The sequence below is a fragment of the Symphalangus syndactylus genome, chromosome 5 (assembly GCF_028878055.3).
Source record: "Symphalangus syndactylus isolate Jambi chromosome 5, NHGRI_mSymSyn1-v2.1_pri, whole genome shotgun sequence".
NCBI lineage: Eukaryota > Metazoa > Chordata > Mammalia > Primates > Hylobatidae > Symphalangus > Symphalangus syndactylus.
In genome coordinates, this window is record NC_072427.2 from 35,285,010 (window position 1) to 35,309,363 (window position 24,354).

The 24,354-nt window shown below is 36.5% G+C and overlaps 1 protein-coding gene across 5 annotated transcripts in view; it reads left to right on the forward strand.

The window, feature by feature from the left end:
- UACA (uveal autoantigen with coiled-coil domains and ankyrin repeats) overlaps positions 1 to 24,354 on the forward strand; it is a 103,593-nt gene that overhangs the window by 74,090 nt on the left and 5,149 nt on the right. For 4 of the 5 annotated variants that reach the window (XM_055277933.2, XM_055277931.2, XM_063638811.1 and 1 more), the window contains exons 8-17: positions 1,639 to 1,820; positions 3,295 to 3,332; positions 6,422 to 6,490; positions 7,872 to 7,979; positions 8,941 to 8,973; positions 9,490 to 9,588; positions 14,081 to 14,117; positions 14,988 to 15,040; positions 16,604 to 19,342; positions 21,268 to 21,420. In XM_055277933.2, the coding sequence (XP_055133908.2) occupies positions 1,639 to 1,820; positions 3,295 to 3,332; positions 6,422 to 6,490; positions 7,872 to 7,979; positions 8,941 to 8,973; positions 9,490 to 9,588; positions 14,081 to 14,117; positions 14,988 to 15,040; positions 16,604 to 19,342; positions 21,268 to 21,420 (3,511 nt within the window). Of the gene's footprint in view, positions 1 to 1,638; positions 1,821 to 3,294; positions 3,333 to 3,361; positions 5,857 to 6,421; positions 6,491 to 7,871; positions 7,980 to 8,940; positions 8,974 to 9,489; positions 9,589 to 14,080; positions 14,118 to 14,987; positions 15,041 to 16,603; positions 19,343 to 21,267; positions 21,421 to 24,354 lie in introns of those variants that run through there. The other variant, XM_055277934.2, reaches the window with a different exon arrangement.

A 24,354-nucleotide genomic window follows, 5' to 3' on the forward strand; every position in this document is an offset into this window, starting at 1 on the left:
CGAGACCAGCCTGGCCAACATGGCGAAACCACATCTCTACCAAAAATACAAAAATTAGCCAGGTGTGGTGGTGCGTGCCTATAATCCCAGCCACTTGGGAGGCTGAGGCAGGAGAATTACTTGAACCCAGGAGGCGGAAGTTGCAGTGAGCTGAGATCATGCCACTGCACTGGCAACAGAGTGAGACTCTTGTCTCAAAAAAAAAAAAATTAAATTAAATTAAATTAAATTTTAGGATCAGAGAGGGATAATCTGGTTGATCTACATACAGTGCTTTATATTTTTTATAGCTCTTACATTTTTCAAAGCATTTTATCTATGTTTTTTCATTGGGCGTTCACAAAAGGCCAATGAGGCAGGGCAGTGTATATTGTATAGACTAAATAGCAGATGGTTTTCAACATAATTTATAACCTTAGTTTCTAATACTCTATATTCATTTCTTTTTTTCCTGTTTTATATGTAGCATTTTTTAAATAACAAAAAACTTTGTTAATGCCTGTTTTGTACAGAATTTCTTTTTTTTTTTTTTTTTTTTTTTTTAGACAGAGTCTCGCTCTGTCGCCCGGGCTGGAGTGCAGTGGCGCAATCTCGGCTCACTGCAAGCTCCGCCTCCCGGGTTCACGCCATTCTCCTGCCTCAGCCTCCGAGTAGCTGGGACTACAGGCGCCCGCCACCGCGCCCGGCTAATTTTTTGTATTTTTTAGTAGAGACGGGGTTTCACCGTGGTCTCGATCTCCTGACCTCGTGATCCGCCCGCCTGGGCCTCCCAAAGTGCTGGGATTACAAGCGTGAGCCACCGCGCCCGGCCCTGTTTTGTACAGAATTTCTTATCAGCAACTACAGGGGAGTTGGGGGACAAGGCTGGAATATGAGAAACACAGCATACATAACAGAGAAAAGGCAAGAGTCAGTTTCCTTAAGAGATCCAATATTCACAATTGAAGACAGAGTTAGATATAGGATATGTCATTTCATTTCATTACGTGTTGGTTAGCTCAACCCTAAAAAATAGAGGATTAGACAAAATAATTTCTAGGGTCCTTCTAGATTTTCATGACAATTGTTTTGTTGCATGATTAATATTTGCTGATGTACTGTGAGATGTTTGAGTGCCATTGGTTCTGTTGCAATAGAATAAAACAGTGATCCATGTTGCATGGCGTTAGTTGTAGTCTGAAGATGTGAAGGTCTCCAGGTAGAAGAATCAATGTTCTTCTAAGCAGGAATATCAGGAATGGAATCTTACACTTCTCTTGGAGGACAAGGGATTCTTAGGGGAGGTTTGCATGATGTGGTTCAGTTCATGAAGGGATTGGAAAAGTTGGGTTTTGAGCACATGGGGTGACAGTATCAGTTGTGGAAAATTTTTGTGGTGATTATTTACCTGTAGGACACTGAAGAAGTGGAATAAATGAGGTTGGTTTGGTAGTTGAAGTAATTAAAGGATATAAGGATATAGAAGACAAAGCAAATGTTTTTATAAATGCAATGAATATAAAGTAAAATCTATATCTGTAACAGGCATGACTTCTTAAAGTAGTGTCTATTCTTCAAGAAGGGAGCCTCTGGCAGAATATTTTCGCAATATTTCCTTGGAGTTTTCTCAGTCTTTTGCTCTTCCATTTTTCCATTTAGAACTGCCCTCATGCTAGGTTGCGAATATGGTTGCAGAGATGCAGTAGAAGTCTTAATTAAAAATGGTGCTGATATAAGCTTGCTGGATGCGCTTGGCCATGATAGTTCTTACTATGCAAGAATTGGTGACAATCTGGACATTCTAACCTTGTTGAAGACGGCATCGGAAAATACCAACAAAGGTATCAGCAGTTTTCTGTAACTAGAAAAGTCCACATTAACGAAGAGCCACTTTTTAAAAGACGTAGGTAGTAGAACTACAGTTTATAAGAAGCAAAACATTCCTTACTGATAAACAGTATTGGTTCATTTCCCTCTACAACATGGATTTGCTTACTTGCATTATAGTCACTTGCTTTGAGGCAGTGTGTGTTGCATATATAATCTGGTTTATCCAGTGAACACTAAGACACTGGAATAACTTCAGAACTGAGAAGGAAGAGTCAAGTGTTTTACTAATTTTTTTTTTTTTTTTTTGATGAAGAGGGGTGAACCTCCCAACTTTTTATACTTACAAAGTTTTAAAGAATCATTGTTTAAACATGTCTGTAAAATATTCAGCTGATAGTTTATCAAATGCCTATGCCATGATTTTTTATGTTTTTTTAAAAAAACAGGAAAATACAGAAAAGCACAATGAATAAAGTTAGTCACTCATTACCACTGAGGAGCCTCTGTTAACATTTTGAGAAATATCCTTCTAGTCTTTTCCCATTAAATTGAATTCACCTGTAAATCTGAATTGTAGCTTACTTTTTTATGTAACCTATTTTGAAGGCCTTTCCCTCAAAAATACTTTTTCTATAGTATGATTTTTATTGGTGTGTGAGATTCCATTTATTTAAGTTTCATTTAATAAAGCAGTTTTCTACAGGTAGTGTTTAAGCTATTTATAATTATTCATTAGTACACAAAGGTTGTGACTGTCCTTATGCATAAATATTTTAGTATATTTTTATTACCTTTTAGGGTCAATTCCTAGAAATTGAATCACTGAGTTTCAGGGCATGCACATTTCTTTAAGCCTTTGGTCTATGTTGACAAATTGGCTTCCAATTTAGGAGCTTTTTAAATTTTCTCCCCCTCCTTTTTTTTAGATATGGGGTCTCCCTTTGTTGCCCAGGCTAGAGTATAGTGGTGCCATCATAGCTTACTGCAATCTCAAACTCCTGGGCTCGAGCTATCTTGCCACCTCAGCCTCATGAGTAGCTGGGACTACAGGCATGTACCACCATGGCCAGCTAATTTTTTATATTTTTTTTGTAGAGATGGGGTCTTGCTATGTTGCCCAGGCTGGTCTTGAACTCCTAGCCTCAAGTGATCCTCCTGCCCCAGCCTCCCAAAGTGCTGGGATTACAGGTGTGAGCCACCATACCCAGCCTAAATAAATTTCCCATTTTTTACCTGCCTCCCATGCTTAGTCTTTAATCTTACCTACTTGAATATTATTATAAAAAACTTGTTAATTTGATAGGCAAAAGTGAGATGTCATTGTTTTAAGCATACGTTTTAGAAATAAAACTAAAAAGTTGTAAGCTTTAGAGGAAACTGTAAAGTTTATTTATTTAATATTGACTCAGTTGTATAGTTAGGGAATGCATACCCACCCCAAGTTAACCTGCCATTTTGTTGTTTCTCTTTTTCTCTAAATCTTAGGAAGAGAACTTTGGAAGAAAGGACCATCTTTGCAACAGGTAGATATTAATTTTAATTTTAAAGAATTATATGTATTGTATAGTTTAAAGTGTTTAGTAAAACTAGTTAATAGTTATGCATAACTATTCTGAGTTTAAATGCGTTCTATCTCTCTTCTCAGTTAATCAAGCCCATGTAGATTCTGGGTACTTAGATCATGAGGTCCTATCAAGATACTATCACTTAGCTTGAGACACAGTAGATCTCAGTTTCAATGAAGGTATCCAATGGGAAAGAAATAGCCTCCTGATTGGGGCCGTGAGCATTCAACTTTTTCAAGTAGGAGACATTGTAACTTGTTAAATGATGAACTTTAGCTTGGCAGATCATAGACAGTTTCCCCCAGTCTCCCTTAATAACAGGACAAAATATTAACTGTTATGGGAAAATTCTTTCAATGTAATAAGAAATGAAGAAAACAGAGTTCTAAACTGATTATATATTGTGATTTCAATGCCACTGTTAGCGTTTTTATTTCTTCTTCAGTCTTTTTTTCTGTGTGTATTTAATTGAGGACTTTACAGAATAACAACACATGAAACAATTTGTGCTTTGCACTAAATTTATTATTAAATTACTATTTAACCTTGTTCTGATGTCCCAGTTTGTGAAATGCCTTATGTTTTCTGCTAATCTGTTTGTGTTAAAGTAAGCGGGGTTGGTTTACAGTACCATGGCTCAAAAGCTAGTGTAGGCAGCTTTCCTCTCTTGCTGACTGTTCCCTTCCAGGCTTTCAGCTTTTCTCTAGTGAGAGGAACCTAAGCATTTGCAAATCCTGAAGAGAAAGCAATCAGGTACCTTGAGCAATTCTGATCATCATCCTGTGTCATTTTTCTACCTCTCACCTGAATCTGAAAGCTACATTTTTTTTAAATTTTACTTTTAAGTTCTGGGATACATGTGCTGAATGTGCCAGTTTGTTACATAAGTATACATGTGTCATGGTAGTTTGCTGCACTTATCATGAAAGTTACATTAAAGCTTGTTTTCCTTTTCAATCCATCTGAATTAATATGTTCATATATGGGTCATGTCTGTTGACACTTTTCCATCTGGAGCAACTGTTCCAGCCTTCTCCCCTGTGCCTCATATAACCTAAGTGTGAGTAGAGTGAAAAAAAATGTACACTGCTATGACTCTACTAGTCATCTCACACAGAATCAGAGAAAAATGATTCCTGAAATATATAGATATTTAAAATAAAAAGAATTATTGAATATTAATATGGGAATGGTTCTCTGCTCAGTGCTCTAGGAAATATTGAGGTGAATACAAGGAGTTAATATTCTACTAGGAACAGAAAGACACACTGCTCCTAATTACTGTGTTTCCATCATTTATTGAATACACTTACTAAATATATGCGTAAATAGGACTTTTTAAAAATACTAAGGCACATGTAATCTCTGTTTTCAAGAAGCCTACAGTATAGTTGCAAATGTAAGACACACTCAGTTGTTTGTTCACAGATATCTGTTGAACAGCTACAACATGCCAACTACTGTTCTAAGTGCTGGGAATATTACAGTGTACGAAGTCTCTGTCCTTATGGAACTCCTAGCTTAGTGAGAGGTGAACAATAAGCAAAGGAATATTTAGTATCATAGCAGATGCTATGAAGAAAAACAAAACAGAATTAAGGGATGAAGAAGGAGTAGGTAGAGGTCTGTGGGAGAAGCCTCACAGGCTGAGGGAAGGGCAGGTGCCCAGCCCCTGATGAGGGAGCAGGTTAGACATGTTCATGGGGCAGCAGCAGACAAGTGTGATAGGAGCGATGTGCCCATCGTGGAGGGAGCAGAAGAGGCTGCTAAAGTAACAAAGTGCTAGATTAAGAAGGACCTTGTATGATAAGGACTTTGGATATGTACCCACCAGTAACTACCAGATGGCAGAAGGCAGGACATGTGCACCCCAATCAGTGGTGCACGTGATCAGATCGCTGCTAAGTGGAGCCAGAGGTGCAAGAGAGGTTCTTTTAGTGTGCTAATAACAAGACTTGTCAGGAAGATGGATCTTAATTAAAGGATGGGGTTGATTTAGTATGTCTGAGTTAGGATATAGTGGAGGCAGTGGGTGAGGATTATGAAGTGAAGATTGGGAATGAAAGTGGTGTGATCAGGTGAGCTGTGACAAGATGTCAGATTCCACTTGAAGACCAGTACTTTGGTAGAAGGAATGAGGCTGGAAACATAGTTAGGGCCAAATTGTGGATATAGAATATTTTTAAAATAGGAATTTTTCCTCTAGTTCTAGATCCAAACTCATTTGAATAAGAGTTTAAAAACTTGATCAAGCAAAGGTCAACAAATAATACAAAACATGAGAAAATTATCTCGAAGAATTAAAGCAGTAGTTTTTTTTTAACCTAATTAGAAAGGAAGAAATAAATAGCTTTCTACATTAGTTATTGTGGAGATTTAAAGATCATTTGGTTTTTTTAAAAGGGGGGTTATTCTCTTGTTTAATAATTATGTTGTGTTTTTGTTAAAGCAAATCTCTAAGCTGGAATAAAGTTTCAAAGCAGTAAGTTACAAAAACAGAACATACACCCAACCAAGTTATTTAAAGACCTTTTTATATTGCTCGGGTCAGAGGGACTGTCTGTTTCTTCCTTACCATACCTCTTGATATTTTATTTTGGTGGTGCTCAGAGAAGTAAATAATTTCCGTATTGTCTTTACAAATTAATGTGACTTTCCCTTTCTCTTCCTTTTTTTTTTTTTTAAATTGAGTTCTTTTAGGAGTAGTTGGCAATGCAGTGCTTTATAGCCCAACTTTTGTTATGCATTTATTACAAATTCTCCTTTTTAAAATTTTGTGACTTTAGTTAAAATAAATCCTTAATAATACTTTAAAATTTGTTATTATTTAGTATTTTTAAATAAGTTATACTTGATTTATATAAAACATAGTCTTAAAGGTCCTTTCCATTTTGGAGTTTTAAATAGAAACACTGCCACCTTGTGTTATGTGCAGCGAATGTTGGATAAACTGAAAATCACTAACTGGGTGTATTGCCAATTGAGGAAAATATACCTTTCTGTATTCTTAGACTTGCTGACCTGTGTTTTCTTATGTTTTACCAAAGCGAAATTTGACACACATGCAAGATGAAGTAAATGTGAAGTCACATCAGAGGGAGCATCAAAATATTCAGGTAAAAAAAAAAAAATAACGGTATCTTCCTTTAAAAACAGTTCCAGTATTTGTAGTGAGATTGAGAGAGAAGAGAGGAAGCAAGAGAGTGGGTGAAATGAGTGGGGCAAAGACAGGGAAGCTCGTTAAAATTGTTTGTGATTCTCTTTTTTTGCCTAATCTCTTCTATTTATTTATTTATTTATTTAGAGATGGGGTCTGGCTTTGTTGCCCAGGCTGGAGTGCAGTGGCGCCATCTCGGCTCACTGCAACCTCTACCTCCCAGGTTCAAGTGATCCTCCTGCCTCAGCCCTTCTAGTAGCTGGGATTACAGACATGTGCCACCATGCCTGGCTAATTTTTGTATTTTTAGTAGAGACGGGGTTTCACCATGTTGGCCAGGCTGGTCTCGAACTCCTGACCTCAGGTAATCCACCCGCCTCAGCCTCCCAAAGTGTTGGGATTACAAGTGTGAGCCACCACACCCGGCTGCCTAATCTCTTCTTAAAGAATTGCCTTTTGTTATCAATGTTTGAGTCCAGTATTATAAAATTTAATTATATAACGCTAGAAGTATGGTGTAGAAAGTATTGTTTAATATAATATATATAGAAAAAGCAACTTTATATAACTGTTTGATTTAAATGTGTCTGTTTTGTGATGTAAACCATAGATTTGTGTTTATTTTAGAAAATTATAGTATTAAAAATGATCATTAATGTAAATTAAATCTGATTTTTTTCTTATTTTCTATTTTGATTGAGAAAAATAATTTTGTTAAACTAACCACACAGTACTTTTTGGCTTTTCTATTGGTCAAAGTTTCCAAATAATATTATGAGGATTATTTTAGAGGAAGGACCCATAATTAATTTTATGACTGAAACACCATTAAATGATAAATTGAATAGCTGTTTTCAGTGTAATAAAAGCATTTTATTTGGATTTTCTTAGTTTACTATGTAGTGTAAGAAAATGAACTATGTCCTTAAATTCGAGCCTTTATCTTTTACCAGAGCGCTGAAAATGATGATTAGTTCAACAAAAGCATTAGAAGAGTCTCATAAATTTGGGAGGTCTTAAGCAAAAGTTAAAATGGCATGTTCTTTTGCTCTTTTCTGTGTCTAGATGCTTTTTATTTTTTCTTTATTGGAATTACGATGATTTGCCCTCTTGTAGTATATACTTGTATTTATTAGCTATTATAGGATAGTAATTTTCTGTTTTATTTTTGATCTGTAGATTTTAAATCATTGGCATATCATTGAAATTACTGTATCTTTGTACTTAGTGTTTTACATATGTATGTACCTGTATGGTAGTGAACTGCTTTTAAAAATTTCTTCTTTAAGAATTTGCTCTTTTAAGATTGGCCTGGCACCTTGTTGTCTTTATTATTTAAGGATTTGGAGATTGAAAATGAAGATTTGAAAGAGAGGTTGAGAAAAATTCAGCAAGAACAAAGAATACTTTTGGATAAAGTCAATGGTTTACAGTTACAGCTGAATGAGGTAAATAAATCTGCATAATAAAAAATAAAAAAACTGTCTTACTACATCAATAGCAAATTGTTAATGATTGTGCTAAAGAAGGTAAAATTAGCTCATTGCACTTCAGAGGAGTTAAATCTTACTGGGGACCAGGATTTTTACATGAAATTTTACATTTAAAGTAGTATAAGCTAACAAGTAAGGACAGTGTAAAGAATGTTCAGGGAAGTGAGGAGAGATCATTGTGGGCTGCTGCTTCTGTGGGGGGGTACTTCCTGTGGGAGATGGTACTTCTGTTGAATTTTGAAGAAAGTAAGAGGGAATCAGAGGCATTCCAGAGAACACTGTGATGAGCAAAATCACACAAACAGTGACCTGTAATATATTCCTTGTTGTATAAAAAAATTGGAAATACGAGAAATATCCATAAATCATTTTTTAGAGGGAAAGTAGAGTATATATGAAATCTAGTATAATCAGTTCACTCTTTAAATATATATTTTATTATGTACAGGACTTACCACAGGTGAAATCTTATGTGATACTTGCATTTCAAAAGTAAGAAGTAACTGCGTGATTGGTACAGCTGTGTCCTTGTGATTCTAATTTTCCATATCACTTTAATATCTTGCTATCTATGTTAGATTTTCCTAAAATTGAACATATGCAAAAGCAAAAGGCTGAACTATAGTTAGGGCCGTGGGATTGGAGAGGAAAGAGTAGACAGAAGATATGAGGACGAAGAACAAGTAGGACTTGGTGGTTGATAGGTTCTCAAGAGAATCAAAAGTGCTTCTGATTCTGGATAGTGAGAAGAATGAATGACAACTCATACAACAGAATTGTACATAATTTTCTTCTCATATCCTTGGCCCTAGTCTTAAAGACATTTGCCAATCTTTTTAAAATATCTTTGCCAAGTTCATGCCTTTTAAAATAGGCTTTTAAGAATGAAAATATTTTGTATTCTTTTTAAATTTAGGAAGTTATGGTTGCTGATGATCTGGAAAGCGAGGTAGGATGACATTTTATTTTAAACCATTAAAATTGTTTTAGGAATTGAAGATGATATATAGTAGTAAAGGTTTAAGTCATGAATTGAGATAGAGACCAGGATTTTATTTCTGGTTATTAAAGGGAAATTCAAAATCTATACATGACTAAAAAAGGATGTTTTGAATGTAGTGGCATAGATTATCGTAGGCATTTTGTTGTTATTGCCTCTGAAAATCTTACTTTCTGTGAAACTTGTCCGGAAAATAATGTAAAATTCTAAACATAAAGAAAATGTCTGAAAACATTAAGATTGAAAACAGATTTGAATTCTTTATGATTTTGTTTATAGATATTGTATGTTTCATTAGTATATTTGTAGAAATTATCAACTCTATTAGTAGTTAAAGTTCACCAGGTTGGAGGATTCATTAACTCCCGTCCTCAATGTAATTCCAATTCACGTTTTCTAAAACACATTTTTAACCCACTTCCAAGCACGGGGTGATTTTACTCTATTTATTCTGTTTCATTTCAGAGAGAAAAGCTGAAGTCCCTTTTGGCAGCTAAAGAAAAGCAACATGAAGAAAGCTTAAGGACTATTGAGGCTCTGAAAAATAGATTTAAATATTTTGAGGTATAGAAAGGTTAAATTATTTCCTGTAATTCATAATGGGTAATGGTAAGGCTCTTGGCATCATGCTTGAATTTGAATTATAAATCTCTTATTTATAGTGTGACCTTGGGCTGCTTATTTAAAGTCTTTGAACTTGTTGCCTCTTTGGCAAAACTGGGGTGATTGTCTCTTTCTCCACATAGTTACAAAGGTTAAGTGAGATCATTTTAAATTGACTAGCATGTAATTGACATTTAGTGTCATTCTAGTTTCTCTTCATTGTCCATCCTTACCTTTTTAAAACGTCATATTTCTACCTGTATATTTGCAGTGAGTATAATGATAATAAAAAGCATTCATATAAATGAATGATTATATGTCTAGGATTATCTCAGAAAGGATTTATCACTGGGCATCACCAAAGATAGCTGATTCAGCATGAATCTTTTATCTTTGTTGGTGAATGCAGCCCCAAAGTACACTAAAAAAGTGCCTTAGTCCATTCGTGCTGCTCTAACAAAATAAAGAAAATTTATAAAAAACAAATTTATTTCTCCCAGTTCTGGAGGCTGGAAAGTCCAAGATCAAGGCTCTGGCATTCATGTCTGGTGAGGGCTTTTGCTGCATCCTCACCTGGCAGAAGGCAAAAGGGCAAAAAGGAGCCTAAGTGAAGCCCTCGTGATTTAATCAGTTTCCAAAAGGCCCCACCTCTTAATACCACCACAGTGGGAATTAAGTTTGAACACATTTTGGCAGACATTCAGACCATAGCAAAAATAATATTTTTCTTTGTAAATAAAAAACTATGTGTGCATTATGAAAAATAATATAAAACATGTATGAATCTCACAATGTTGCAAGAGATAAGTCAGACACAAAGAGTACATACTGCATGATTCTATTTTTATGAAGTTCAAAAGCAGATAAAACTAATCTATGATGTTAGAGATTAGAATAGAGACCACCCTTTGGTGAGGGGTTACTGAGTAAGGTGTGTGAGGAAACTTTTGGTGTTCTGGAAGTGTTTTATATCTTAATCTGGGTTGTGTATAATTACAAAAGGTATGCATATGCAAAAATTCATTGTATTATACACACTTAATATGTGTACATATTTATGTGACTGAATTTTCAAGATTATTCAGAAACACCATTTTATAACCCAAAGAATGATCTAGCTATAGTGACTTCTATCTTCTTCACATTTGAAGACTCTTTTTTAGGTTAATTGTGAAACTGGTGATTGCTAATATTTTAATAGCACTGACCATGTACTTTGCATTCTTGTCGTGCATCAAAAAACAAATCAACTCTATGTGATAAGTTTTATTGTTACCTGACTTCACAGGTAAGGAGGTTGAGGCACAGAGAGGTTTACCCATGAGGGGTTTCACAAATAATAAGTGACAGAGTCGGGACTTGAACCCAAGCATCTGACTCCTTTGTGCTTTTAACTATAATCCTAGTTTTACACTTAGAATTACTTGAATGAGAAAATTTAGGAGTATATACGGGGTCTTTTAAGTATTAATCAAAGTATAATATAATTTGGGTATTATTTATGTATATATTTCTTCTAGGAGCTAGACTTTTGCATGTCTTAAGTGTAGGGTGTAGGCCAGGCGCAGTGTCTCACGCCTGTAATCCCAGCACTTTTGGGAGGCCAAGGTGGGTGGATCACTTAAGGTCAGGAGTTTGAAACCAGCGTGGCCAACATGGCAAAGCTCCGTCTTTACTAAAAATACAAAAATTAGCAGAGCGTGGTGGAACATGCCTGTAATACCAGCTACTCAGGAGGCTGAAGCAGGAGAATTGCTTGAATCCGGGAGGTGGAGGTTGCAATGAGTGAGATCACACCACTGCACTCCAGCCTGGGTGACAGAGTGAGACTCTGTCTCAAGGGGAAGAAAAAAAAAAAGATGTTTTTCTGTAGCTTTAGACAAACAATTTGTCTAAATTGTCAAGTCTATAACATAATAGTCATAAAAGTAACTTATTTTTCTTATAAAAATACATATTTACTTTAGAAAAATAAGAAAATATATTTAAACTGAAAGCAGATGCAAAAGACACCTATAATATTAACTCTGCTAGCACCTGACTGAAATTCTTTCAAACATTTGCACATAATTTGTGTGTTATATACTCATTCAACAGGTGGGATCATACAGTACATCCTGTTTTGTAACTGTTCCCATTCAATATGATGGGGACATTTTCCTCAGTCACTACGTATTCATTGTGATGAAATTTTATGCTAGATATGATTTTTTACTTTCAAACAGAAAATTACAGGTCCCACTTTATATGTGACCCAGTATTTATAACAGCAACCATTAAAAACTACTAAGAATTTGCCCGGGCGTGGTGTCTCAGCCTGTGATCCCAACACTTTGGAAGGCCCAGGCAAGTGGATCACTTGAGCTCAGGTGTTCGAGACAAGCCTGGGCAACATGGTGAAATCCCGTCTCTACCAAAAACACAAAAATTAGCTGGGCAAGGTGGTGCATGCCTATAATCCCAGCTACTTGGGTGGCTGAGGAAGGAGAATCACTTGAACCCAGGAGGTAGAGGCTGCAATGAGCCAAGGTCATGCCTCTGCACTCCAGCTTGGGCGACAGAGTAAGACCTTGTCTCAAAACCAACCAACCAACCAACCAATAAACTACTAAGAATTCATCATTTACAAACATTGAATATCTACTGCTGTATTATCTCACATGCTTAAAAAAGCTTAACTGTCAAAAGAATTACTGTTATGAGTTATGTATAATAACGTAGCTATTTCCCTTATATGTATAAAAATATGGGGAAAATGGATATTTTAGAATGAGGCTGATTTTATATTACAACTTTTATATTTGTTTTCATTTGAGTAATAAAGATAATAAGACCAAATTAAGTTTTTTGAACTCCTTATGTGCATAGCACCCCCTAATACATGTATGAGGCCATTTAGTAGTTATTGTAAACTTTAGCATTAAATATTCCATAGAACAAAGAGCTTAACTAAGCTTATAGGTGTTTTTTCATACTGTGGGGGCACTAATGATTAATGGAGGTGGCATTAATTTAGTCATGGAATTGTGGACTGTTTTATCGTGGTCAACTACTTCAGAGTTTGGTATGTAGCTTTTAGGACTGATACACCTAGATACACAAATACGAACTACATCTGCCTGTCCTTACTCTTCATTTCACTCTGGGGTTTTTTGTTTTGTTTTGTTTTTGAGACAGGATCTCACTCTGTCACCCAGGTTGGAGTGCAGTGGTGTGATCACCACTCACTGTAGCCTTGACCTCCCTGGGCTCAGGTGATCCTCCCACCTCAGCCTCCTGAGTACCTTGGGTTACCCTGCCCAGCTAATGTTTTTGTGTGTGTGTGTTTGTTTTTTATTTATTTATTTATTTTTGAGAAGAAGTTTCACTCTTGTTGCCCAGGCTGGAGTGCAATGGCATGATCTCGGCTTACTGCAACCTCCGCCTCACAGGTTCAAGCAGTTCTCCTGGCTCAGCCTCCCTAGTAGCTGGGATTACAGGTGCCCGCCACCACGCCCAGCTGATTTTTTGTATTTTTAGTAGAGACGGGGTTTCACTATGTTGGCCAGGCTGGTCTTGAACTCCTGACCTCAGGCAATCCACCTGCCTCAGCCTCCCGAAGTGCTGGGATTGCAGGCATGAGCCACCGTGCCCAGCTTGTTTTTGTATTTTTTTGTGAGGACGAGGTCTCACCACGTTGCCTAGGCTGGTTTCAAACTCCTGGGCTCAAGTGATCTACCTGTCTCAGCCTTCCAAAGTGCTGGGATTATAGGTGTGAGCCACTGCGCCTGGCCTATTCTTACCCTTGAAGTGTAGTATTTTAATTTATATATTAGATTCTTTGTATTTGGCTTACTTGGGAAAAGGAGCAACCCAGTATATTTTCATTCACTGTAGCTGGAGTTTCTCTATTATTTCCTAACTAATGGATTGATGGATTTATTACTACATGTAGGTCTCTGCCTCAGTTTCATTTCCTGCTCTCTGTCTCCTTTTACTTTCAAAGTACTTGGTATTTTATAAACTCTGGAAGAAGGGGTTATGTTGATATTTCATAGTCAATGAGGTAGGGTTTCTGCTTCCTACAGTGGTAAAGTAAAATGAGTTATTGACATGAATGTGGCCACTTCCTTCCTTTTGAGGTAAAGCAGTAGCAAACAGTAGTCTTTGAAAGTTGTTTCAGTTCATTTAGGGCTCACTTTTTTTTTTTTTCCTCTTGAGCAATAAAGATTTTTCTTAAAACACTTGGCTGCTTTTATTAAAATGCTTAGTGAAGTACTTTATTCCCAGCTGATCTCTCTAAGTGTTGCTAGTGTTGTTTCTTTTTGTGGGTTTGAGTAGAATAATGCTCCGGAGAAACAGGAATGTCAAAAATGTAGTTTTGATGACTGCATCATTTAGAGCTAAGACAGATACAGAATTTAACAAAATGAGGCAGCATTCACCCTAAAATATTTTATGCTTCTGATTTCAGAGTGATCATTTAGGATCAGGAAGTCATTTCAGTAACCGTAAGTATAAAAGTATGGATTTTCATTACAGTTCACCTAGTTCAAGCAAAGAAGAATGTTTATTCTTACTTGTTTAACTATACAGGAATAACTGTACAAGATATTCCTGCTGCTAAACTTCATCAACACATGGAACTAGGAAGACGTTAAGATGACTATTGTAACTTCTAACATATTCTGATAATTGCTGAAGCTCTGATTCTCCTTAGCTACCTGTATTTTAAAATTGTATATTGTATGAATTACCAAATTTGCCTTGTTGATTAGTAGACATAGACATTCGTCTTGTGATATTTAGGGTTCATTTTTTTATGGAAAGAACATAAACATAGTTTTCTAATTTGGAGAAATCAGTCTTAATGCAAGTAGGCATTTTAAAATTACATTTATGATTTTTAGACTCTACATAATCTTTTTTATTCTGCAATGTTAAACAGTTTCTCTAGAAAATCTGTTTTTGTTTGTTTCCTAGTGACTATTAAACTATCCTCTCCTACAACAGTAATATTTATGCTATAAATTTAAATCATTTTTGTTTTGATTGATTATAAGATACGTTTTATTATCATGTAGCCTAGTTTAAGAGTCCTCGATGTTTCTGAAATTTTAGTGATTCTGCTGAGAGAGAGCATAGAAAAAAATAAGAAAAAAATAAAAACCAACTTAGCATCTGTTGTTCAGTGGATTGTAGGTATTTCTGTTTATAGAAATAATAAGGGGAAAATGGGTATTTTAGAATGAGGATACTTTTGTGTTGTACCTCTTGCTTCTCTTTTATTTGAATAATAAAGGAAATAACATCAAATTAATGTTTAGCCTACTTCAGTATGGATATTGAAGTTAAAATGTCATTTATTTGCATTTATTTAGGAAAAGAAGATATGCTTCTTAAACAAGGTCAGATGTATATGGCAGACTCACAGGTAATAACTTTTTAAAAAAAATTTTAAAAAACATTTAAAGAAAATTTTTGTGCCTTTATAAAGAGAGGAGAAAGCAGCATTGTATATTAAGTATATATACGTAGAGTGAGGTTTTCATTATCAAAGACAAGTTGGTCCCGCTTTCTTGAGTTTAATAAAAACAGATATTGCTGTTTCTGGTGCCCTCTAGAGTGTTTTTGATGGTAGTGGTTATAGTAAGAGATTTGAATTATAGTTTAATTGCATTTGATACTAAGTTTCTGTTCATTAACAGTGATCAGTTAACTTCATATTTGCCCATATAAAGGGGAAGACAGATATGAATAATTCAAAATATAATTTTTTTTCCTCTTGATCCAGGGGAAAAGCAGTTCAGATTTAACTAACAGTAAATCTGTAGGGATCTGCAGCAAGCTCTATCCTTGCCTCCTCAGAGGAAAGGATTCGGCTGAGGGGCAGAAGTAGGTTTAAGGCAGAGGGAGAGATGAAGGGAAATTTTAGGGCAGGAGTGAGTTTATTAAAAAGTGTTAGAGCAGGAACAAAAGGAAGCAAAGTATACTTGGAAGAAGGCCAAGTGGGCGGCTTGAGAGATCCCAGTGCCCTGTTCAGCCCTTGGCTTGGGATTTTTATACACTGGCTTGGTTTTGGGGTTTGCATTTCTCCTCCCTTGATTCTTCTCTTGGGGGCAGGCTATCTGCATGCATAGTGGCCTGTCAGCACTTAGGAGGGGCCACATGTGTAGTGCCTTTACTAAGGTTGTGCACATGCTCTCTAGGGGCTGTTTTCCTTTACCAGTCAAATGCCCCCAGAAGAAGGTCATACATCCACCATTTTGCCTCTTAGTGCGCATGCTTGAGCCTGCTCACCCAGCTCTGGAGATCTTGTCAGGAAGCTGCTGTCACCAGCTCCAGCTGTTTTCTGTCTATTGGGAGACTCTCTTTCCCTGGTGCTGGCTGTGACCAATCATTCGCTTGACAACTCTGATAACTAGCGGGTTTATTTTCGTGGTATTTTTATAATTTAGAGAATATTCTGTTGGATTAACAGTGAAGGTATGCAGAAGTCAGAAATCTTACTAGTTAAATCTATAATTCTATGAAATTATCTGCAAATTTAAAATTGCAGTACTTGTTTTTATTCAAGGATACAATGATTTTCTTCAGAATTTAAAGTTCTAAGCACATTATGTGCCATAAAACATAGAAATAATAAATATGTTTTGATAAAGTTGATGATATTCATGTGTGGGTAGGTGTTAATGAATGGGGAAAGAAAGACAAAATAGCACCCGGTAGCCATGGCCATTTTCCCTTGTTCTGCCAGAAATAGACTTACGTGAACAGAACTCTCAAAATGTTGTGAATGTATTAAGGAAATCATATCCAGAACTGTTTCCTTACCACAAAAATCAGCATTGTGATTTTTTTCCATCTTACTGCCTAGTCTGAACACCCTTTGATTCCTGATGATGTGCTAACTTTCTCTAAGTTTGGCAAATAAGTATAGTAAATGTCTCATTTAGGCTTTTGTGATTGATGTCTTTTTTTTTTCTTTTCTTTTCAGTGTACTTCCCCAGGTATACTAGCCCATATGCAAAGCAGATCTATGTTAAGACCTCTGGAGCTATCTTTACCCAGTCAAACATCATACTCTGAAAATGAAATTTTAAAGAAAGAGTTAGAAGCAATGCGAACTTTCTGTGAGTCAGCAAAACAAGACCGACTGAAGCTCCAAAATGAACTGGCGCACAAAGTGGCAGAATGCAAAGCTTTAGCATTAGAATGTGAAAGGGTGAAGGAGGATTCAGATGAACAGATAAAGCAATTAGAAGATGCATTAAAAGATGTGCAGAAGAGGATGTATGAGTCAGAAGGTAAAGTTAAACAAATGCAGACCCATTTTCTTGCCCTTAAAGAACACTTAACAAGTGAAGCAGCCTCAGGGAATCACAGACTAACCGAGGAACTGAAGGATCAGTTGAAAGACTTGAAAGTAAAATATGAAGGTGCTTCAGCAGAAGTGGGGAAATTAAGAAACCAAATCAAACAAAATGAGATGATAGTAGAAGAGTTTAAGAGGGATGAAGGCAAGCTGATAGAAGAAAATAAGCGATTACAGAAGGAACTGAGTATGTGTGAAATGGAGCGAGAGAAGAAAGGAAGAAAGGTCACAGAGATGGAAAGCCAGGCAAAAGAATTGTTAGCGAAGTTGGCCCTTTCCATTCCAGCTGAAAAATTTGAAAACGTGAAGAGCTCATTATCAAATGAAGTGAATGAGAAAGCAAAAAAATTAGTAGAAATGGAAAGAGAACATGAAAAATCACTTAGTGAAATTAGACAGTTAAAGAGAGAACTTGAGAATGTTAAGGCCAAGCTTGCTCAGCACGTCAAACTAGAGGAACACGAACAGGTTAAGAGTAGATTAGAACAGAAATCAGGAGAACTTGGGAAGAAAGTCACTGAGTTAACATTGAAAAATCAGACACTACAAAAGGAAATTGAAAAAGTTTATTTGGATAATAAGCTCCTCAAGGAGCAAGCACATAACTTAACAATTGAAATGAAAAATCATTATGTTCCTTTAAAAGTGAGTGAAGACATGAAAAAGTCACATGATGCAATTATTGATGATCTTAATAGAAAGCTTTTAGATGTAACACAAAAATATACAGAAAAGAAGTTGGAAATGGAGAAATTGCTACTGGAAAATGACAGCTTAAGTAAGGATGTGAGCCGCCTAGAAACTGTGTTTGTACCTCCTGAGAAACATGAAAAAGAGATAACAGCTCTGAAATCCAGTATTGTTGAACTTAAGAAACAGCTGTCTGAACTTAAGAAAAAATGTGGTGAAGACCAGGAGAAAATACACGCTCTCACGTCTGAAAACACTAACTTGAAGAAGATGATGAGTAATCAGTATGTGCCAGTTAAAACCCATGAAGAGATTAAAACGACACTGAATAACACGTTAGCTAAAACTAACAGAGAATTATTAGATGTGAAGAAAAAATTTGAAGATATAAATCAGGAATTTGTAAAAATAAAAGATAAGAATGAAGTATTAAAAAGAAACCTGGAAAACACTCAGAACCAAATAAAAGCTGAGTATATCAGCCTGGCAGAGCACGAGGCAAAGATGGGCTCGCTAAGTCAGAGCATGAGAAAGGTGCAGGATAGTAATGCTGAAATCTTGGCCAACTACAGAAAAGGCCAAGAAGAGATTGTGACACTGCATGCTGAAATTGAAGCCCAGAAGAGGGAACTCGATACAATACAAGAATGCATTAAGGTAAAATACGCCCCAATTGTCAGCTTTGAGGAGTGCGAGAGAAAATTTAAAGCAACAGAGAAAGAACTAAGAGACCAGTTATCAGAGCAGACACAAAAGTATAGTGTCAGTGAAGAAGAAGTCAAGAAAAACAAGCAAGAGAATGACAAGTTAAAGAAGGAGATTTTTACTCTTCAGAAAGATTTGAGGGATAAGACAGTTCTTACTGAGAAGTCTCATGAAATGGAAAGAGCATTAAGCAGAAAAACAGATGAGCTAAACAAACAGTTAAAAGACTTGTCACAGAAATACACAGAAGTAAAGAATGTGAAAGAGAAGCTAGTAGAAGAAAATGCCAAACAGACTTCTGAGATACTTGCAGTGCAAAATCTTTTGCAAAAACAACATGTTCCATTGGAACAGGTTGAGGCTCTGAAAAAATCTCTTAATGGCACAATTGAAAATCTAAAGGAAGAACTGAAGAATACGCAAAGGTGTTACGAGAAAGAGCAGCAGACAGTGACCAAACTGCATCAGTTGTTGGAGAATCAAAAGAACTCTTCTGTACCCTTGGCAGACCATTTGCAGATTAAAGAAGCATTTGAGAAAGAAGTTGGAATCATAAAAGCTAGCTTGAGAGAAAAGGAAGAAGAAAGCCAAAACAAAATGGAAGAAGTCTCCAAACTTCAGTCTGAGGTTCAGAATACTAAACAAGCATTAAAAAAATTAGAGACTAGAGAGGTAGTTGATTTGTCTAAATATAAAGCAACAAAAAGTGATTTGGAGACACAGATTTCTAGCTTAAATGAGAAATTGGCCAATCTGAATAGAAAGTATGAGGAAGTATGTGAGGAAGTTTTGCATGCCAAAAAGAAGGAAATATCTGCAAAAGATGAGAAGGAATTACTGCATTTCAGCATCGAGCAGGAAATTAAGGATCAGAAGGAACGATGTGATAAGTCCTTAACAACAATCACAGAATTACAAAGAAGAATACAAGAATCTGCTAAGCAAATAGAAGCAAAAGATAATAAGGTAGGTACAAAGTAGTCTGCATGGCTATGTGTTGGAAACCCCAGAGCAGTGCTCTTTACCACAGAATCTTACAGGAAAGTAGACACAGGTATTAACAAAGTGACCATTAGACACACCCTTTCCAGTTTGGCAACTTGTGTGTAAAAATTACGAATTGAAAAAAAATTGAAGTAGCACAAACAAAAGTCAAAAGCATTTTTCCTTCTGTTTCTTTAGCTGTTCTAGCCAAGAATTCAGGAACGATGGGGAGAGTTAGGCTCACTTGTCTCATAGATGAAGAGTCAAAAGCCAGTGCGTTTGTGGCATGTGAAAGATGGGGAAGAGGGTGGTGGGGAAGCTCTCTTTCTGGGCTGCAAGAAACCAAGAACACTGGGGAGCATCCAGAGCTGATCTTGGTACTCACCCATACTAGTAAACTGAGCCCTCCAATTCATTTTATGTTCTGTTGCTCATGTCTTTCTACAGACTAGAAAGTCTACATCCCCTCACCCAGAATGTCCTTTCCCTCCTTTCTACTGAGTTGAATCCTATACATTCATTAACATGTTATCCTCCTTCCTAAAGCCTTCATGGTCCAATCTAGTCTATAGTAAACAGTTCCTCATCTAAGATAGATGTTTTATTGTGGCTTTGCCATCCATTTAAAACATTTATATTACCTTGTTAGAATCACGTAGTTGATCTTCCCAATCAGTTCTTATGAGCAGGGTTTATAACTTAACTTTCCATCTTATCTTTAATTCTCATGGTACAATTTACAGAATAGGTACTCAACAATATTTTTGACACTGATGTTGCATAAAGTTTTTACTATGGATATGACATATAAAGATTGACTGCAGTTTCATCCATTCAACATGTAATGATTAAATGCCTTCTGTATATCATGTGCTGGGGATACAGTGGAGTAAACACAGACACAGACTGCCCTCCCCAGTGGAAAGTACTTGTACATACTCAGGCACACCATCTCTGTGATTGAGAATTTAAATGCTCTAAGCTTGTTCAGAAGGTAGCTGTGGATATATATAGTAATATGTAAGAGCTAATTATTAATATCTACTTGTTGCCATTTATTGAGCATGTGCATATAATTGCATTTGATTTTCTTTGTTTTTTTCTATTATTATTTTTCAATAAAAAATTTTCTGGGGGAGGAGATGGAGTCTTGCTATATTGCCTAGGCTGGTCTTGAATTCCTGAGTTTAAACAATCTTCTTGCCTTAGCCTCCCAAAGTGTTGGGATTATAGGTGTGAGCCACTGTGCCCAACCTGATTTTCTTAACTCTGAAAGATTGTCCACCTTTCACCAATGTGGAATCTAAGGCTCAGAAAAGTAAAGGAAATTAGCCAAGCTCATACAAGTCGACTGTCTGACTTTAAAGCAGGGGGGAAAAATGCTATGTTTCTAGGCACTTCCTATTCCTATAAACAGCCTTCTCCTTGTTTTTTTTCTTCTCGACAACAAAGTGGTCTTAAATAATACAACCTTGAAAGGACAAAAGAACATATGTTAATCCTAGACTTACACGGGCCACACCCTTTTACTTTTCACACTTTGTTGCTGGGAATCCCCCTTCCCTTCCTGTGTTCCATATGTTACCTGGAAGATAGTTCATGTGCCTTCATAGATGCTTATATATTAGCTAAAAGTAAGACTATGTTTATACTCACATCTTAGGATATATGTAATATTTATTCTTAATTTGGTATTGCTTTTGTAAAGAATTTCTGGAGAGGGATTTAATTATAAATTACATATTGTATACATTGTTGGTAACCATCTTGGCAGTATTCATACCTCAATTTTCTGGTGTATAAAGATAAAGCTTGTGTCTCCAAAAAGGAATGATTTCTGTACAAAGATGTTCATTGTACATGATAAGTGAATAATATGTTTCTCCTACAACTTTTTTTTTTTAAAGATAACTGAACTGCTTAATGATGTGGAAAGACTAAAACAGGCACTCAATGGCCTTTCCCAACTCACCTACACAAGTGGGAACCCCACCAAGAGGCAGAGCCAGCTGATTGACACTCTGCAGCACCAAGTGAAATCTCTGGAGCAACAGCTGGCTGTGAGTAACCAGGCACACGGGGCTTTGCGTGAATATGTGCTGGCTCCTTGTAGTTAGTTTGTAAGGCTCATTTAGAAATTAAAGTGATCTGTAGCTATGTTCGGATCCAAGAATGTAATTGTTTTTATATACGAAAAGTTACTTATACTGGTGGTGTAATAATACTTATTTGATGCCGACTGTACACCAGGCACCACATCAAACATTTTACATACTTTATCTATAAACTTTATCTTCATCACGATCTCACAAAGCAGGTTTATTCCCTCCATTTAATTCTTAAGGAAACAAAGAATAAAGTATTTGATGCCTGGGGTCATTCAGCTGGGGTATAAACCTGGAACTGGCTGACTCCAGATCCAGCATCTTTCTCATTGCAGTGTACTCTCTAAAATATTGGTCCACTAAACTAAAGGAGGTTTTAAAATAATCTTTTATCTTTGTGAATAAAGAGGCATTCCTATGGTTTTATACCTTATATAGAAGGATAAGTGCCTGGATTTAGAAGCTAAAGTTGGAAGGTCTGGTCTAAGTCCTGCCACTTACAAGGAAGTGGCAAGGGACATTCCCTTTAACTCTTGGTTTTCTCATCCAGAAAACAGAATGGTAACTAATTACTTGTTTACATTTTTTAAATTATACTTTAAGTTTTAGGGTACATGTGCACAATGTGCAGGTTTGTTACATTTGTATACATGTGCCATGTTGGTGTGCTGCACCCATTAACTCGTCATTTAACATTAGGATATCTCCTAATGCTATCCCTCCCTCCTCCCCACACCCCACAACAGGCCCTAGTGTGTGATGTTCCCCTTCCTGTGTCCATGTGTTCTCATTGTTCAATTCCCACCTATGAGTGAGAACATGTGGTGTTTGGTTTTTTGTCCTTGCTATAGTTTGCTGAGAATGATGGTTTCCAGCTTCATCCATGTCCCTACAAAGGACACGAACTCATCATTTTTTATGGCTGCATAGTATTCCATGGTGTATATGTGCCACATTTTCTTAATCCAGTCTATCATTGTTGGACATTTGGGTTGGTTCCAAGTCCTTGCTATTGTGAATAGTGCCTCAATAAACATATGTGTGCATGTGTCTTTATAGCAGCATGATTTATAATCCTTTGGGTATATACCCAGTAATGGGATGGCTGGGTCAAATGGTATTTCTAGTTCCAGATCCCTGAGGAATCGCCACGCTGACTGCCACAATAGTTGAACTAGTTTATAGTCCCACCAACAGTGTAAAAGTGTTCCTATTTCTCCACATCCTCTCCAGCACCTGTTGTTTCCTGACTTTTTAATGATCGCCATTCTAACTGGTGTGAGATGGTATCTCATTGTGCTTTTGATTTGCATTTCTCTGATGGGCAGTGATGATGAGCATTTTTGCATGTGTTTTTTGGCTGCATAAATGTCTTCTTTTGAGAAGTGTCTGTTCATATCCTTCGCCCACTTGTTGATGGGGTTATTTGTTTTTTTCTTGTAAATTTGTTTGAGTTCATTGTAGATTCTGGATATTAGCCCTTTGTCAGATGAGTAGGTTGCAAAAATTTTCTCCCATTCTGTAGGTTGCCTGTTCACTCTGATGGTAGTTTCTTTTGCTGTGCAGAAGCTCTTTAGTTTAATTAGATCCCATTTGTCAATTTTGGCTTTTGTTGCCATTGCTTTTGGTGTTTTAGACATGAAGTCCTTGCCCATGCCTATGTCTTGAATGGTATTGCCTTTATTTTCTTCTAGGGTTTTTATGGTTTTAGGTCTAACATTTAAGTCTTGAATCCATCTTGAATTAATTTTTGTATAAGGTGTAAGGAAGGGATCCAGTTTCAGCTTCCTACATATGGCTAGCCAGTTTTCCCAGCACCATTTATTAAATAGGGAATCCTTTCCCCATTTCTTGTTTTTGTCAGGTTTGTCAAAGATCAGATGGTTGTAGATATGTGGCATTATTTCTGAGGGCTCTGTTCTGTTCCAATGGTCTGTATCTCTGTTTTGGTACCAGTACCATGCTGTTTTGGTTACTGTTGCCTTGTAGTATAGTTTGAAATCATGTAGCGCGATGCATCCAGCTTTGTTCTTTTGGCTTAGGATTGTCTTGGCAATGCAGGCTCTTTTTTGGTTCCATATGAAGTTTAAAGTAGTTTTTTCCAAAAATTCTGTGAAGAAAGTCATTGGTAGCTTGATGGGGATGGCATTGAATCTGTAAATTACCTTGGGCAGTATGGCCATTTTCACAATACTGATTCTTCCTACCCGTGAGCATGGAATGTTCTTCCATTTGTTTGTATCCTCTTTTATTTCATTGAGCAATGGTTTGTAGTTCTCCATGAAGAGGTCTTTCAGATCCCTTGTAAGTTGGATTTCTAGGTATTCTCTTTGAAGCAATTGTGAATGGGAGTTCACTCATGATTTGGCTCTCTGTTTGTCTGTTATTGGTAGTATAAAAATGCTTGTGATTTTTGCACATTGATTTTGTATCCTGAGACTTTGCTGAAGTTGCTTATCAGCTTAAGGAGATTTTGGGCTGAGATGATGGGGTTTTCTAGATATACAATCATGTCATCTGCAAACAGGGACAATTGGACTTCCTCTTTTCCTAATTGAATACCTTTTATTTCCTTCTCCTGCCTGATTGCCCTGGCCAGAACTTCCATCACTATGTTGAATAGGAGTGGTGAGAGAGAGCATCCCTGTCTTGTGCCAGTTTTCAAAGGGAATGCTTCCAGTTTTTGCCCTTCAGTATGATACTGGCTGTGGGTTTGTCATAGATAGCTCTTACTATTTTGAGATACGTCCCATCAATACCTAATTTATTGAGAGTTTTTAGCATGAAGCGTTGTTGAATTTTGTCAAAAGATGAGGTCTTGCTATGTTGTTTAGGCTCGTCTCCAATGGGGTCTTTCTATAGGCTGATCTCCTGGGCTCAAGTGATCCT